The sequence below is a fragment of the Bos grunniens genome, chromosome 25, assembly GCF_055505025.1.
Source record: "Bos grunniens cultivar Pamir isolate PY7600 chromosome 25, Bosgru_T2T1.0, whole genome shotgun sequence".
In the NCBI taxonomy this organism is placed as follows: domain Eukaryota; kingdom Metazoa; phylum Chordata; class Mammalia; order Artiodactyla; family Bovidae; genus Bos; species Bos grunniens.
In genome coordinates, this window is record NC_141189.1 from 5,714,340 (window position 1) to 5,731,776 (window position 17,437).

The 17,437-nt window shown below is 53.8% G+C and overlaps 1 protein-coding gene, 2 long non-coding RNA genes and 1 pseudogene across 4 annotated transcripts in view; 3 read left to right on the top strand and 1 right to left on the bottom strand.

Annotated features, from left to right (window-relative positions):
• LOC147344803 (uncharacterized) overlaps positions 1 to 17,437 on the bottom strand; it is a 32,900-nt gene that overhangs the window by 7,358 nt on the left and 8,105 nt on the right. The window contains exon 2 of the long non-coding RNA XR_015154318.1: positions 2,859 to 3,011. This is a non-coding gene — a long non-coding RNA (uncharacterized LOC147344803). The remainder of the gene's footprint in view (positions 1 to 2,858; positions 3,012 to 17,437) is intronic.
• On the top strand, positions 8,772 to 9,652 carry LOC147344804 (uncharacterized). The gene is made up of 2 exons (XM_086373974.1): positions 8,772 to 9,025; positions 9,227 to 9,652. The coding sequence occupies exons 1-2, from the start codon at positions 8,870 to 8,872 to the stop codon at positions 9,515 to 9,517; spliced, it is 447 nt and encodes a 148-aa protein (XP_086230100.1). The 5' UTR covers positions 8,772 to 8,869; the 3' UTR covers positions 9,518 to 9,652.
• Positions 9,692 to 11,810, top strand: LOC147344805 (uncharacterized). Its single transcript, XR_015154317.1, has 3 exons — positions 9,692 to 9,820; positions 11,011 to 11,065; positions 11,681 to 11,810. It is a non-coding gene; the product is annotated as an uncharacterized LOC147344805 (long non-coding RNA).
• LOC147344806 (myosin heavy chain, cardiac muscle isoform-like) lies at positions 11,819 to 13,415 on the top strand (annotated as a pseudogene). Its single transcript, XR_015154983.1, has 3 exons — positions 11,819 to 11,840; positions 11,903 to 12,253; positions 13,090 to 13,415. The product of XR_015154983.1 is annotated as a myosin heavy chain, cardiac muscle isoform-like (transcript).

A 17,437-nucleotide genomic window follows, 5' to 3' on the forward strand; every position in this document is an offset into this window, starting at 1 on the left:
AAACAGACGCTGGGGCTGGCACGCTCTGCTGGGCAGGTTTCCGGGCCGACGCCAGCTGTTTCCCAAGGGCCTCAGACGTCGGCACCAGGGTCTCCAAACGCCGAAGGACCCTTCTAAAATATCGTTCTTTGCTTCTGAACTGCCACCCCACATCCACCCCCCAAGCCTCTGCCACTGGTGAGCTGGGCTATTCTCAGATCACTGTGTCTTTCCCCGAGGTGTTCTTCCGAGCGGGCATCCTGGCCAGGCTCGAGGACATGCGGGACGAATGCCCCACCGAGATCATGACCATGTTGCAGCATCGGCTCCGAGGTTTCCTCGTGAGGGTCCAATTCAAGAAGATGCTGGAACGAAGGTAGCACCAAGCGGGTGGGCCCACTGGAGCCTTAGCAGTCACATGGAGCAGCTGGGACCCCGCCCACACACGGTGGTCAGCCCCACCAGTGACACTGGGCAGTGCGGAGGGAGGCTGACAGTGTCTCTGCTGGCCCGAAGAACCCTCAGCAGAAACTTGGTTTCCCACAGTCCTGGAGCTCAGGGGCCTGAAATGAAGGTCTTGGCAGGCAGGCTCCGCCAAGGCCTGCAGAGCAGCCTCTCCTGCCTCTTTCAGTCCTGGGGGCCCAGGCCCCCCTTAGCCCATGGCTGCTCCACTCCAGTCTCTGCCTCCATCCTCACAGGGCTGTCCTCACATGTCTCCCTTCTTTCTCTAAGGACACCAGTCCTCTGAGGCTAGCCACCCCCCACTCCAGGATGGGGGCTTCCCAGGTGGCATTAGTGGTAAAGAACCTGCCTGCCAAAGCAAGAGATGCAAGAGACGCAGGTTTGATCCCTGGGTCAGGAAGATCCCTTGGAGAAGGAAATGGCAACTCATTCCAATATTCTTGCCTGGAGAATCCCATGGACTGAGGAGCCTGGAGGGCTAGAGACCACGGGGTCACACAGAGTCGGACGCGACTGAAACGACTTAGCGCACACACATGCACTCCAGTCCGACCTCATCTTAACCTCAGTCATTCCATCCGCAAAGACTCTATTTCCAAATACGGTCATAGTCACAGGTTCTGGGAGGCAGGATTCCAGCCTATCTTTTAGGAGGGGACACAGTTCAACTCCTGACACGGACCACCTAATACAAACCTTTCTCTTTACAATTGACAAGTCAATCTCACAGCCTTCTCCTTACTTGATCCAGATAATGATGCTGAGAGAGGGGTGTGGCAGGACAGCAACCCCATTTTACAGATGTGGAAACTGAGATCAGAGGGTGGTTAAGGTACTGGGCCAGAGAAAGTCACAATCAGAACCCAAAAGTCTTCGTTCCAAATCCCTGCCCTCAGAATCGTGTTTTTCAGCCATCTCCCTAAAATGGTAATCTGAGAAAAGCTCTGGCGGCCCTGTGGTGGACTCTGGCTCTTTGTGGTCACAGTATAAGTAATAAAAACAGCAGTGAAGAAATAATAACAGTAGTGAAGTCCGGAAAGCCACCAGCAGGACCCCTGTGACCCGGCCAAAGGCAGGGACAAAAGTCAGGGGCTAAGTGGTGGGACTCAGTGTCCAGAAGCCCCCACCAGATGACGGTTGAAAAAAGCTGTTAGGGGCCAGGAGGGCTGATTCCAGAGACTGCAGAGATGGGATCTGAAGACTAAATGGATTTCCAGTGAGGGAGTGGAAGGAGGGGCAATGCAGGAGGAAGTGAACTCAGCCCTAAGCTGTCTGACAGGAGCTGGTTCCACTGGGGAGGCCGGTCCCCTATCACCCTCCCCAACAACGCCTGCATTTTAACCCCTGGAACCCTAGATTCTTTTTTGCAGAATGTGCCTGCAGGTCATCCAGAGGAACACACGCAAGTTCCTGCAGCTGCGTTCCTGGGGCTGGTGGAAGCTCTACATCAAGGTGAGGGCCTCAGGGCCTCGGTTCCAGGCACAGGGGCCTCTTGGGGGTGGGAGGCCTCTTAGGGATTAGGGAGACTGCAGGGACAGTCTGGAAATGAGGGCGCCTTGGAGGAAGAGTGCAGCCTCCTTTCAGACAGGGGTGGATTCCTCCCTGAGAAAAATGATGGTGTGTCCTCCCAACTTTCAACTTATCCCTCAAAATAAAACCCTCTGAGGATGCAGAGAGTGCCCCCCAAATGTGGGCCTGATGCTCAGTGCCTCACCCCTGGGCATGCTGAAGCCCCTTCAACCCCTTCAGTGATGTCCTCGGCTTTAGGAAACCGTGGAATCCTGACTCTCCTTTCCCAGGCTGCTCTGAGGCAGTGAGGGTGAGTGAGTCAGCCGGGTGGTGGGGCTGCAGGTGCCCAAGCAACCAGGCCACTCTCAACCAATGCAGGAGTCCACGAGCCACCTACTACATGCGGGTCAGGTCATACTGGGGCCTGGCATCCCGCCTGGGGCCCCCTGTTATGAGGAAGCATACCACTGGACACCGGGGACAGGGCTGCTGCACTCAGGAGGCCGGAGGACGGGGTTGTCTTGAGGGGCGGGGTGTTCTGGGCAGCTACGTGGAGGGGTGGACAGGCCACAGGTCATCTCTGGGGGTCCTGAGCCCCCCACAGCTCACGCAGAAGCTTCTTTCTCCTCCCCATAGGAAAGGACTTTCTAACAATTGGTGCTGACCACAAGTAGAAAGGTGGGGCGGGGGTGAGGGGCGTGGATAGTAATTCTGCATGGCCAGAGGTAGCCATGCACAGGCCAGCCTGCTGGAGGGCTTGAGATCGCAGAGGGAGCTAAATAAGAATTTCTCAAATTTGGATATCATGGTACTCTCCCCGCCTGTTCTATGTCTGACCCTCTTTCCTTAAATCAATTCCCTTTTTTACTTTGAAATTTTTATTTTAAAAGGAAACTTCACATCCTTACCTGTCTCATCCCAAGCAGGTTGTCCATAAAAACTGAAGATTTAGGAACTTCCTTGGTGGTCCGGTGGTTAAAACTCCATGCTCCTGATGCAGGGGTCACAGGTTCAATCTCTGGTCAAGGAACTAAGATCTTCGCATGCCTTGCATGCATGGCCTAAAACAAAATAAAACAAAACAAACAAACAAAAAAACCCTGTAGATTTAACAAGAAAGGAGGGTCACCTTCCAAGAAGCCATGTCCATCCAGGCCATGGGGAACTCTCAGACTTACCTTTGCTTCATTGCCATGTCACCCTTGACCCAGCTACCAAAAATCTCCATCAAATTCCTGTTTGCCCACAGCAGCAGGCTGGGCACACACACATACAGTACATGCTGGGTCTGGGGGATTATCCAGACATGGGGGCGGTCACAAGATGGTGGGAGGAGTGCCCCTGGCTCCCCTGAGAACCTTGGGAAGTTGCCCTCTTTTCTCTGATTCCTTTTCCTCGCCCATCAAGTGCAAACACAGTAGGGAGAACAAATGACCTAGTTTCCGTGGGAAGCCAGACTCCCAGCATGATGAGTGGGTTCACTGCTGTGACCCTGCTGGTTTACAGAGGTCCTTCTCTGATTTGACCTTCACAATCACCTCCTGAGACACCCAGTTCTCATATGTATCTTCAGGGTATAAAAGTCCATTTGACTGAATTTTGGAGACTTGATTACGGTCCCAAGGCTATCAGTAGAAGACCCTTGACTGGGAGGGGCCCAGGGCCATCTCGACCCTCCCTGCCGTCACGGCCGTGTCTCCTTGACCATCATGGTGTTAGCACTTGAATCATCCATCCGCTTTCCCTGAAAGTGAAGTCGCTCAGTCATGTCCGACTTTTTGCGACCCCATGGACTGTAGCCTATCAGGCTCCTCCATCCATGGGATTTTCCAGACAACAGTGCTGGAGTGGATTGCCATTTCCTTCTCCAGGGGATCTTCTGACCCAGGAATCAAACCCGGGTCTCCTGCATTGCAGGCAGACACTTTACCGCCTGAGCTTTACCACTTTCCCTAAGCTGTCTCTAACATGGTTTCTCCAGTCTGGAGGCGTTGCTCCAGCTGGGACCCTCATTCAATGTTTGGGAGGCTGAGACCGAGTGAGACCACAGGGATAAAACGATCTTCCCCTTACAGAAGCACCTTCATGATGACCCTTTCCCTTATTTTGCAAAGAAGTGAATTTCAGTAAATTTATACCACAAACTAAAAGTCATCTAGCTGGTCTCGTCTTCTACCCACATGGCCCCATCTGACCTCATCTCAGGGATACCCCAGGGGGCACCCCCACTTACTGCCTGTGTGCCTTCTGACAACTCCACCCCCTCTGCATGTTGGTTCTCTCAACGCCTGCCTGGCTTGCTTCTCAGCATTGTTAAAAGGAGGAACTGTGGACAACGGAACCGGATTGTTAACACAAAAGTGCTAAACCAATGCTGGGAGTCATTTGGGTGGAGAGGCCCCTCCCCGTGGGTGAATGGAAGCACCGTCACACCCGGGGTCAGAGGACCAGATGGCACAGCCTGGACTTCTCCTAGACTATTCTCCTAACACCTCGAGGTGCACCTGATCACCTGGGATCTTGTTATGATGCAGATTCAGATGAACAGGCCACAGGTGCGGCCTGAGATGTCGCATCCTAGCCGGCTTGCTGGTGATGCTGCTGCGGCTGGTCTGGGGACGGCACTCCTGGACGACGCTTGGTCCCGCCCATTGGCAAGGAGCTTGGAGATGGCCCAGCTCTCCATCCAACCTCCAGGACACGTTTGCTTGGGGCCCCAGGCCTGTTTGCATTTGTTGTCCCCTGTAGGTGCTGGGACCCTGCCTTTGGCCAACGCTCTTTCCTCCACCAGGAGCATGAGAACCTGCTGGTCGTGGAGGAGCGCCTGACCCCAACGATGAAAGCCAAGACAGGGCTGGAGAGCCAGATCTCCAACACCCGAGAGCAGCTGGAGGAGGAGGAGGGCCTGTCAGCCTCATTGAGCACTGATAGGCGCAAGCTGGAGGGGGAGCTGAGCGACCTCAGGCGGGACCTGGAGGGCCTGGGAGACCATGCTGGCCAAGATGGAGAAGGAGAAGCAGGTGGGGAGGCCCCAGGCCTGACTCTAGTCCTCCCAGGGCCAGGGAACCCCCTAGTTGGCTCACCCTGCAGGAGCCACACCCAGCACTGCCCAGCAGTGCTGCCCAGGACTGAGCTGCTAGCCAGATGCAGCTATTTTAACTTAATTCAGCACAATTTCAGAGGCAGCTCCTCGGTCGACCTTGCTGCACTCTGAGGGCTCAGTAGCCACGCACGGCACTTGCTACGATGTCAGACAGAGCAGTTGACTCAGGGCTGAGGGCTGCTCCCCTCATGGGGACACCTGGGCCTGTCTGGGTCTCCTCGTGCCTGGGTTCCTGGGTGTCTGCCTGGCCCACTGCCCACTCAGCCTCAGCATCCCTGGGGCCCCTCACGGAACACCCCTCTGCACCACCAACCATATCCGCACCCCTCTTCCCAGAAGAAGCAACCCTGTTGTAAGGTGGAGTCACCTTTAGCTGCTCAGTTTCTGCCCAAACAAGCAGTTGCTGCCCCTGCACACGGCTCCCCAGCTCCTGGTACTGGGTGGCTGGCCCTCAGCCCCAGGCCCCCTTCCAACCTCACATGGGTGGGACCCCCCAGCAAGGGAAGGTGGACCGGGGTGTCTCCAGCGCTGAGGTGCACACGAACCACCAGGACCTCGATAAGACGCAGACTCTGGGCCGGCAGGTCTGGTGGGGCCGAGGGGCTGTGTTCCCAACAGTCCCGGGCGATGCCACGGCTGCTGTCCGAGGACCAGGCGTTGAGTAGCCAGGGCCTGACGGTGTCCTCGTTGCCCCCTCACCCTGAGATCCTGACTTGGTTGGGTATTGGCATCTCCCAGGCCCCCAGGTGACCCTGGGGTGCAGCCATGCTGAGGACCCTCTCTTGGAGCATGCACCCCCTCCCCCCTGCCCTCAAAGATATTCCCAGCCTTAAAGTCCCCCACCCCACCTCCAGGCCCTGGATCACAAACTCTGTTCACTGACTGGGGACCTCTCCCTTTAAGAAGACTCCATCGCCAAGCTCTAGAAGGAAAAGAGGGAGCTGGAGGAGCTGCATCAGGTAGGTATTGCCTGCCTCTCCCCTTGAAGTGGGAGTTCGGAGACAGAAGACCCCTGTTCAAACCCCAGCTTTGCCAACCCTCAGCTGGGGCCCCTGGGAAGTCACCGAATCTCCCTGAATCACGGTGCCTTCATCCATCAAGTGGGCATGGTCACTGCGGCCTCCCTTCCAGGTTTGCTGTAGTGGGGTGATCATGTCATTTATCACCCAAACTAGGACAGGTTCAGAGTGAAAGGGGGCAGCAGGTGTGGTCAGAATGGTCCAGGCACCAGGGAGGGATGATCCTAGCATCGTAGGGACAAAGTGGGCCCATGGAAGTGCCCTGGAGTTCTAAAGTACCAGCAAACCTTGATTCACTGCAGCAACAACAGACGTGAGCTCTTGAGATCACAGGGCTCTGAGTGCAAAGCCAGCTCTGAGCACACATCAGTGCCGATGGTGGCACGGAATGCCTCCTAGCCCGGATCAGGCCCCAAGAGCAAGCTGAAGCCTGGAACCAGATCAGTGGACCCACATCCCTGTGTTTGCTGACATCGTGGATCTGCGTATGTCCCCAGAGCGCCTCTCTCTGCTGCCCTGGCAACACCTCCCCTTAGACTGTGAGTCTATCAAACCCAGAGCCCCCTTTTATAACAAACATGCTCAGTTCTCATTATTCAAGGTGATGAAGTCACTGAATTAGCAAAGCCTGAACCTCTGCTCTCGGGAAAATACAGGGTTCAGTTCAGTTCAGTTGCTCAGTCATGTCCGACTCTTTGCGACCCCATGAATCGCAGCACGCCAGGCCTCCCTGTCCATCACTAACTCCCAGAGTTCACTCGGACTCACATCCATCAAGTCAGTGATGCCATCCAACCATCTCATCCTCTGTCATCCCCTTCTCCTCCTGCCCCCAATCCCTCCCAGCATCAGTCTTTTCCAAGGAGTCAACTCTTCGCATGAGGTGGCCAAAGTACTGGAGTTTCAGCTTTAGCATCATTCCTTCCAGAAACACCCAGGACTGATCTCCTTTAGAATGGACTGGTTGGATCTCCTTGCAGTCCAAGGGACTCTCAAGAGTCTTCTCCAACACCACAGTTCAAAAGCATCAATTCTTCGGTGCTCAGCTTTCTTCACAGTCCAACTCTCACATCCATACATGACCACTGGAAAAACCATAGCCTTGACTAGATGGACCTTTGTTGACAAAGTAATGTCTCTGCTTTTGAATATGCTATCTAGGTTGGTCATAACTTTCCTTCCAAGGAGTGTCTTTTAATTTGAATGGCTGCAGTCACCATCTGCAGTGATTTTGGAGCCCAGAAAAATAAAGTCTTACACTGTTTCCACTGTTTCCCCATCTATTTGCCAGTAAGTGATGGGACCAGATGCCACGATCTTGGTTTTCTGAATGTTGAGCTTTAAGCCAGCTTTTTCACTCTCCACTTTCACTTTCATCAGGAGGCTTTTGAGTTCCTCTTCACTTTCTGCCGTAAGTGTGGTGTCATCTGCATATCTGAGGTTATTGATATCTCTCCCAGCAATCTTGATTCCAGCTTGTGCTTCTTCCAGCCCAGCGTTTAGGTTCCTGCAAACCTTTGGTCACAGTGTTTTTCTCAACCCATCAATATATCATACATGGTTTCGATTTATACATTATCTTGTTTTATGTGTATTTCTGTTGAAAAACACACAATATTTAATACATATTGTTGATTCCTTGACATTGAACTCACGGTCAACAGTCACTGTATCTCAGGCCTGAACAAAGCTCATCCAAGACACAGATTTTCTCTGCAAAGCACTTCAGAGCCTTCTTGCGTCAGGAACACCAGGCAGCAAGGTGGCACTCTGCGTGGTGGCATCATAAGCAATGAAATCACCAAAAAAAAATCACCAATGTAAAAAAACCTGGCACTAAACAGACCAGGAAAAGGACACTTGTTTGCAGTAGGAGCTGAACCGAGATGATAGAGCATCATTTATCCAATCTCAGCTGGGAAAAATGTGCTCCTCGGGCAACTTGACATTTTCGCTGCTCTGCGTGTCCATGAATGACCACAAAAGCACCATGAGTATTGATTTGGGGATTACAAATACACTTTAGTGAGCAGACAAATTGGCAAATAGATAACTCACAGACAATGAGGATCAGCTGTATTTTGGAAGGCCCTCTTACATCCCGAATTGAAGACAACAATAATGTAACTACTACATAACTTCAGGAAAATCAATTGGGTGCCCTTCCATATAATGGAGAAATGAGTGACATTACTTCATAATAAATAATGAGACTGTCAAACTGCAAAAGCTCAGGTGGATCTGAGAGTGCTGCCTGCCCGAGGCCATCTATGACGGCTGCAGATGGGCACTAGAGGGGGTGTTGGTGACTCAGGTAGCCAAGTGTGGGTGCTGCCAGTGATGAGACTTTACGAAACAGAGAATAATTCTCAGGGAATTTTCAACAAGTAAATCCTCTCTCAGTTTTCATGGTAGATCATTCTTTTAAAATGTGGTGTATGCTAAATGAAAAAAAATTTTTTTTTAGTTAAATGTGCAGAGGTGCTGAGTTCTAGGTTCAGAAAAGCATAAATAGTTGTTTACTTACATGAATGGCTGGCTGGACTGCAGAATTATTCACAGCCTATTGTCCAGAGCACAACCAGACATCCAGTGTCTCTGGAAACACCCACATAGTGAGGACCCCAAATGTTGTGACAGCCAGAAGCCACACCCCTGCAGATTTCCTATGTGCCCCTTGGAGAACCAGAGCCCCCAGCTGCCCCTGGGGTCCACCTGTGGCTGACGGGAGATTGGTCTGCCCTGGGCTCACGTGTCTCTCAGGAGCAGGCGCTCACATCAACTCGGCCCAGAAGTGATGGCAGAGAACCAGCTCTGTTCAGCTGCTCCCACCCGCCTTGTGGGACACACACGTGTATCTTTCCAGGAAACCCTTGACAACCTGCAAGCTGAGGAGGACAAGGTGAACCACCTGACCAAGACCAGCAGCAAGCTCAGCAGCCAGATCCACGAGGTAATGCCCCGTCCCCAGGCCTGATTCTACACCCTGATGGCCGGGTCTGTCCATTCTGGGAAACAGGAAGCAAGGGTCTTTCTGATGCCACAGCTAAGGAACCTGGCCCAGTCTGGTTCTTTACTGCATTCTGGCCTCAGACACCCCCCTCCCCCGCCACGCACACAACTCTACTTTCTCTTGTATTTTTTGTCTCTGCAGCCAGAGGATAACTGGAAACAGGAAAAGAAAATTTGGGCGGAAGTGGAAAAGGCTCGCCGGAAAGCTGAGAGTGACCTGAAGATTACCACCAACCATCTCAATGAGATGGAGCGGTCCAAGCTAGATCTCCAGGAGGTGGTGAAAAAGTACGCACTCTTTCATTTCGCCTGCAGCAGTGTTAGCAACACCGAGCACTTCCTGGACAGTCTGTGCTCAGGGCTTTGTGTACTAAACGCACTTCCCCAGCACCCACTCTGTGCCAGGCATGGAGGATTAGGGAGGAACAAGTAGGTGCTCCCTGTGCTCAGGGAGCTCCCAGGCTCACACAGGGCCATGGACAATGGACAAGAGGCTGATAGTAAGCAAAGCAGCCACCCCAGAGGGAGGGAGTCTGCGCAGAAGCCTACAAACTGAGCTGTCCAAGATCACGAGGAGTGGAGGGGGTATGTTATCAGCGTCACCCTGGGAATAACGCGGAGGACAGGTGGGGTGAGAAAAGCTGGCAGCAGGAAGACAACTGGGAGGCTACTGTAACAGTCCAAGCATAAACCAGAACCGAGTCAGAGGCCAAGGGGAAGGGAGAGAAGGAGGCAGGTAAGGAGGGCCCTTGTGGGGCGGAAGCTGCACTCTGTCTTTGAAGCACATTCTGCCTAAGGCAGGTCTAAAGCACCACTGGCTGCCCCGAGGGCGTGTGCAGCGAAATCCACCTCTTAGCATGGATCTCGGGAGGAACACCCAGAAGGTGTGGGAGACCCTGACCTATCCTCCCCATCCATCTGCTTAGTCTCTAGCCTCTTAGTTCTCACACGTGGCTCCTGACACATGGGACTCACGCATCAGGAGGAGACAGCCTTTTGCGGCAAGTTTTGGAAGGAACGTTTTCCCTAAAAAGGACAAGTGTTTTGTGCAATTCTGGGGTCTGTAGACTGTAAGCTGCACCAGAGAAGGGAGTTCTGTCCGTTTCGTTCACTGATGAGTCCCTGGAATCCCAGGTGATGTCTGGCACCAGGAGGGACTCAGTACGTAAGAAAGAAAATAATAAATGCACGAGGGAGTGAAGGAATGGGTGGGTCCGTGAGAAGCCAGTGGAGGGTGACTCATCTGCAGGGTGAGAAGGCCAGGGGTCGGGGTGAGGGGGTCTCAGCAGGGTCAAGGTCTCCCCCGGCTCCACTCCCACGCCAACCCACTAGCCCAGCCTCAGAGCTTTTCCTCAGGAGGGCAAACCTCCTCCGGCAGGAGGGATATGGAAATCAACTCTGTCAACTCTAAGGAGAGGACGAGCAGTCTCTGAATTCCACACTGCAGCGGAAACTGAAGGAACGCCAGGTCTGTCTGGGGCGGAGGAGACCCGACTCCCCTCCTGAAATGCACTGGCCTGGGCCTCGGCCCCCATCTGCTGACCGGCCACTACCACAGTCTTCGGAGACTACCACAGTCTTCAGAGACTGACTCACGTCCGCCTCACGCCAGCTTCAGTTCCAAGTCCTCACGGTGGCCGCAGGGCCCTCCACGAACTAGCCCTGCTCCCTCCCTTGCTCGTCACCCACTGTCCCCGCACCACTCTGTCCAGGCCAGCCAGGCCGGCCCCCTGGCGGTGTCGTGCACACCCCTGCCTCCCTCCTGCCTCCCATCGTACACTCTCTGTGCCTTGCTTCCTTCTGCTTTTGACAGTGTCCCATATAGGCTAATTGCCATCCCTCATTTCCATCCTACAAGGCCAATGGGTAGGTCTCTAACCTCACACCGGAGAGAGAAATTGCTCTGTCTGCTTATTTGCCTGCTAGGCATGAATCGAGGAGCTGAATCAAGAGCTGGAGGCTGAGAGGGCAATGAGCCAAGGTGAGTGAAACACATCCACTCTTCCTGGAGTCAAAAGACCCAGGGAAGCCACAGTCCAACCAGGCGCAGAAACTCCTCCGGAAGCCAACAGAGAGGAGGACAGGGTTCCAGCTGGAAAGGCCTTGTTAGTTTCTTGAGTGCCTCCCGTGTGCCCGGCACTGTGCCACACGTGCACACTGATGTTGCACAGATGCTCTCTGTGCTGCCGCCCAAGGGGAGGCGGCAGCAGCAGCCTGGGCGCCTGAAGACTGAATTCAACAGGCAGAAGTGGGGAGGAGGTTCCAGGCAAAGGGGATCAGATAGCACCTGCATGTGCAGGCACAGAGGTGTGAAGGGGAGAGCGGGAGTGGAGGGAGGCTTGTGGGGAGGGATCCCACAGGGAGATGAATCCAAACACACACATTCCAGCTTCAGCCCGGTGCGGCTGGGGGGCAGGACGGGCACTAAGGCCCCCAGACAGCTCCCTTTGCTGAGGGTGGGGGGCGGGGGGCAGAAGACAGACCCCCTGCAAGCGCAGGCCCCTGACCTCACAGATGTCACTCGGTCATCCCAGTCTTTACTAGAGGAAACGGGGGCTCTTGGACAGTCAGGGTCAGCGTCATTCACCTCCCCCAGGTGAAGAAACAACACAGCAACCTGTCCCGAGACCTGGAAGACTTAAGTGACAGGCTGGAAGAGGCTGGGGGAGCCGCATCTGCTCAGGTGCCATCCTAAGGGGCCCAGGACCCCCAAATCCTGCCCACCTACTGGACGATGAGCAAGGGGATAAAGACCAGTTAGTCCTTGCTGAATTCCTGGGGCTACCTAGGGGAGAAACCAATCAATAATAGAGAACAGGCAAGAGAGGGCTGGTTCTGTCCACTTGCTCTGGGCTGCTCAGTTCAGTGGGTACAAGCGGGACTGAGACTGAATGTCTCAGGGAGGCTGGTGCAGAGCCTGCCTCTGCTCTGCCCCGGTTCGAGCTGAACCACAAGCGGGAGGCTGAGCTGCTGCAGCTGCGGCAGCGGGAGCCGGAGGAGGCGGCCCTGCAGAGTGCAGAGTGCAGTGTGCAGGAAGCACACGGACTCCATGGCCGAGCTAACTGAGCATGTGGAGAACCTGCAGAGGGTGAAGTCCAAGCTGGAGAAGGACAAGCAGGGTATGAAGGCCAAGATGGACGCCAGCGTGGAGACCATGCAGAAGTCCAAGGTGAGGGGGAATCCCTGCAGAGCCTTCTCGAATAATATCCCCTGAGGAGCCCCCCGACAGACCTGAGGTGCGATCTAGATGCTGTGAAGGGAACCAAGATGGACCCATCACAGACCCCACACGCCGGGGATATAACCTTGGCCAAGGTGCACCACCCAACTGTGCCTTGGCTTCCCCATCCATAAAACGGGAGTAAAGATAATCCCCGCCTCACATTGCTCGTTAGGGCTACAACAGTCCCTGGCACATGAGGAAAAGCTCCGTAAATGTGAGCTACTAGGATCTCCACGACATTAGGAGGACAGTATCCTTGAGGAGCTGGAGACGTAGGAAGAGAGACAAGTGCAGTCACGGCCACGCTGAAAAAGCGATACATGGGAGGAAAGAAAATGAAGTCAGTCACTCAACATGCATTTATGCAGCACCTGCCACAGGAAGAGTCTTCATGTGACATGAAGGAAGTGAGGGGCTCCAGGGAAGTGGGGGGCTCCAGAGGTGAGCAGGGATGCAGCTTCAGGGGCCCAGGTCCCAGCCAACAGGTGTCTTCAAACTGTAGACACTCCAGAGAGACCACAGTAGCGCCTGTTTTATCCTGCTCTAATGCGGCATTTTCTTAGTGGGTGAAGTCAGCCGGGGCCCACAAGTGAGGGGCTGTGTGCCAACCCAAAGGCTCTGGGTTTATGTTGATAGAAAACGGTGAGCTGCTGAGATGAGGGTGTTCTAAAAGGATGAGGCAGGTGGCCAGGGAGGCTGCAAGAGGGCAGCCCAGCTGGGAAACAGGGTGGGCCTGGCCTGGGCCTGCTCGTTCCCTCACTGGGTCCATTCTCGCTGCGCAGATGAATGCTGAGGCCCACATCCGAAAGCTGGAGGACAACCTGGCAGAGGCCAAGGCGAAGGTGGCTGAGCTGGAGCGGAAGTGGGTGGAAATTAACGCCATCTGGACCCGCCTCCAGGGTGAGCTCGCCCCTCCCTGCAGCTTCCTGAGAACGGAATGGGGATCCTCAAGGAACCTGAAAGAGGAGCCGGGTCCCCTCCCGGAGCCTCCCTGACCTTGGAAAACCCACATCCCCTGTGATGAGACAGGGATGTTTTCTTCTGCCCGCTGAGTGCTTGCTCCAAGTAACATCTTTACAGCCTAAAACAGGGAACACAATTCAAAGCATTTTCATGTTGGTTCTCTCAATCTCTCGGTGGGATCAGCGGGAGGAGCAGTACTACTGATATAACACAGTTTTCAAGCATTTCAAAACATGATCAGCCTACAAACATAAAGCAAACACGGGTCACTAATGAGGGAACTGGAAAGATGGTAGAGCCACCTTTGAAAAGCATCTGAGGGACCAAGGTTTACACAGCCAGTTGGGAAAGGAACGCTTCAGTAACTCTGACAAGTTAGATGCAAAACTGGTTCCTGTCCAACAGGGCAGTAATACTGCAACCTCTGGGTCTGATTTGGGGTTTTTTCTATCAGAAGAAATTCTTTACATATCTAGGTCAAAAACGATTTGCGACTCATGCATATGCAAGTTAACATCCAACTTCGCAGAGTCTGGGCCCTAGACAGGGGTCAACAGTTGGGTCAAGCAAAAGTGTAGTTCCTTGGAGAGCTTCACACTCCTTGGGTGTGCCAGTTAGACACAGCTCTCGAGCACTGACACCAGAGAACCTGAAGCATCATTTGGCCTTACTGCCGCATCGTCAATACTTTTAAAAATCAATTTCCCCACTGGATGGATAAGAAGAGTGAAACGATGAGGTTGGGGGTGACTCGATCACAAAACTGAAGACTTACAGGGCAGAGCTGGAAACCCTTGCCGTCCTCTGGCTCCAGAAATCAGTCCTCAGATGACAGGAGTGGGTTCAGGGGCTGTGATGAATGGATTTTTCAAAGTAAACATTCTTGGCCTCACTGTTGTCTCCAAACTTGTGTGTCCCCTGCCAGGGGCTGGGGGCCTCATTATCCGAAGCTACTTGTCCCACACACATCACCTGGACAGTGGGGACCCTTGGGCATTGCGCCCCTCCTGGGCCCACTTGATTTGGGCAGCTGAGGTGGGGGTCACCGTGCTCCCCATCCCAGCCCTGCTGGCCAAGCCGTCATATTGATGGGTTCTCCAAGAGCCCATCTGGCTCCACATTTCTGTCTCCTCACCCAGCTGAAAACGGTGAGCTGACCTGGGAGTATGAAGAATCCCAGAGCCCGCTCAACCAGATCCTGGGGATAAAGACATCCCTGACGTCGCAGGTGGACGATTACAAGCGGTAGCTGGATGAAGAGTCCAAGGTTGGCTTGCGGGTGAGGTCGGGGGCAACAGTGCCGCCTCCTTGAAGAAAGTTGTATGTTATGAAGATGCAGAAGGAACATGAAAATTATCTGATTCCACAGTGAGTAAAAAAGTTAACTACAAAGCCAGAGCATGCGTGTGGGCGCACGAGGCTAATTAAATGAAAGAAATTATGTATCCTTGTGGACGGTAATGGGGAGAGATCAAGGAGAATTAAACCTCGGTGGTTTGGGTTGCAGACTCCTATGTTTTTTCACCTCTTGCTGCACTGTTGATCAACATCACATATCTTTAAGTGATGGTCCCAGGTGCCACAGGGACCAGGGGGACTCTGACAGGCCGGTCTGGCCCCCACAGGCCCGCAGCACGGCCAAGGTGAGTTTCGCCAACACCATGCACGACCTGGACCTGCTGGAGGAGCCCCTGGAGGAAGAGCAGGGAGGCAAGTCCCCGGCCCCCTCAGGACGTAGAGGTTTGACTCTGCTGCCATTCACTGCCAGCTCTGGGCCCACCACGCTGACTCCATCAGTCACCCAGGCACCCGCCACCCTTCCCAAAAGCCTGGCTAAAGGTCAGGCTTACAGGAAATATGGTTCTAACTAAAACGACACTATGGCTCCACTGGGAAGACGAGGGGATGGGAAATGAGGAACAGAGGCCAGAGAAAGCGCCAAAACCACACCTTCCACAGCAGGGCTGCTGCTGCTGCTGCTGCTTCTGCTGCTAAATCACTTCAGTCGTGTCCGACTCTCTGCGACCCCATAGACGGCAGCCCACCAGGCTCCCCCGTCCCTGGGATTCTCCAGGCAAGAACACTGGAGTGGGTTGCCATTTCCTTCTCCAATGCAGGAAAGTGAAAAGTGAAAGTGAAGTCGCTCAGTCGCGTCCGACCCTCAACGACCCCATGGACTGCAGCCTTCCAGGCTCCTCCATCCATGGGATTCTCCAGGCAAGAGTACTGGAGTGGGGTGCCATTGCCTTCTCCGCCACAGCAGGGCACCAAGAGCTAATGCCTAAAACCACACAGAGCACATTTCATTTAGAAACATGGACATCAAAGCCCAAAACCATCAGCTAACAGTGATGAAGGCAGGTGTCCGGGATGACCTGGAGTGTGCCCCTGACCCAGGACTGCTGTGTCTCCTAACGAACCTTACAGAATGACTGAACTCTTAGGATGTCTGGGCAGAAGCAAAAACAACGCACATTTAACTGGAACAAGCCAGCTTTACGCCCCATTTTCCACCGTGCATTGGTCACGGGAGGAGCAGGCCAACCAGACGCTGGCCCGCTACAGAAGACGGTGCACGAGCTGGGTGATGTCAAGGAGCGGACGGGCATGGCGGAGACTGCCCTCAGCAAGCTGCACTCCAGACACCGTGCGACCGGCAAGGGCATCACCTCCTGGAGATCGTCCAGGCGTCCAGGCTCCTCCAAGACGCCGTCTGAGGAGTGAGGGCCTGTGGCCCCAGCCCATAGCCGGTAGGTGTGGACTTCATGCTCTGCAGAGAAGGCAATGGCACCTCACTCCAGTACTCTTGCCTGGAGAATCCCATGGATGGAGGAGCCTGGTAGGCTACAGTCCATGGGGTCAATAAGAGTCGGACACGACTGAGCGACTTCACTTTCACTTTTCACTTTCCTGCATTGGAGAAGGAAATGGCAACCCACTCCAGTGTTCTTGCCTGGAGAATCCCAAGGGTGGGGGAGCCTGGTGGGCTGCCGTCTGTGGGGTCGCAGAGTCGGACATGACTGAAGCGACTTAGCAGCAGCAGCAACTGTGCTCCAAGCTCACCTGCTCTGCTTTGCTCTTTCCGACTTCTCTTGGGTTCAGGCTAAGCCTTTTCTTACCGTTTGCTTAGGGAGGGAATAAAAAAATAGGGCACAGAATCTTTGTCTTAATTCTGACTCTTAAATAATGATTCTCTCAGAAAGTTAAGGAAACCAGTGTCTTGCCTCTGGATGAGTCTGACGATTAACATGTAACCTCCTTTCAGGGCAAAAACCTCAACGGGGTCCCTTCTGTTGAGCTCTCCTCTCTTGGTGGGGGTTACTCCTGAGGCTCCCTGCACCACCCAGACTTAGGAGGCATTGCAGCCCCTTCTACCTAGGTCTTATCTTCTAGGATCAGGCACCATGTGAAGCAGATCCCCCGGTTATGCCTGGGGTCTGCTGGCCCTGGTCCAGTTGCCCTGTCTTCATGTCACCGTCCTGTGTCACCATGGCACAGTCCTGCCAACAGCATCCAGAGGTGATGAGGTGGAGCCCCTGGGGTCTGCTCTCTGTGTTCTGGTTCATTCTGTCTTTAACCCCATATCCCAGGCCTATCCAGGCATGCCAGGCCCAAAGAAGGTGTCCCTAAAGCCTTATGACCTAGAAGAGAATGAACCAGGTATGACCTGGTGATGCTCATTACAAGGAAGAAAAAGCAGCCCACGCACCTGGCGGCACTGTCTTTCTAGCAAGAAGGCGACAAAGATGTTAGAACTCCCAGCTCTGGCCCACAAGGATCTTCTCACCCTCTCTCTCTTTTTCCTGCCAGGGTGATACATATCTCAACAGCAGACCACTGAGAGGAAAAAATATACGAAAAATGGAAAACTGGGCCTATCCCAAGACTACTATGCAAAGGAAAGTGCAAGCCAGAAAAAGACAGGTGCAAAAGAATAAAGATAGCTGTGGGGGCGAGGGGCTTGAGGATGTAAATACCTGGCCATCAGAGGCAGGAAAATTAGCATGGCTTCTCTGAGAGACAGCATCAAGCACAAGCGCTTGGATAACAGTAACTGTGGGTCTGCTTTAGCTGAGATCCTACATGTTCATGTCAAGGATGGAATGTGTAATGTCTGTGGGACCTGGCTGTTCTCTAGGAGTAATTTCTCAGGTGGACAATTTTAAT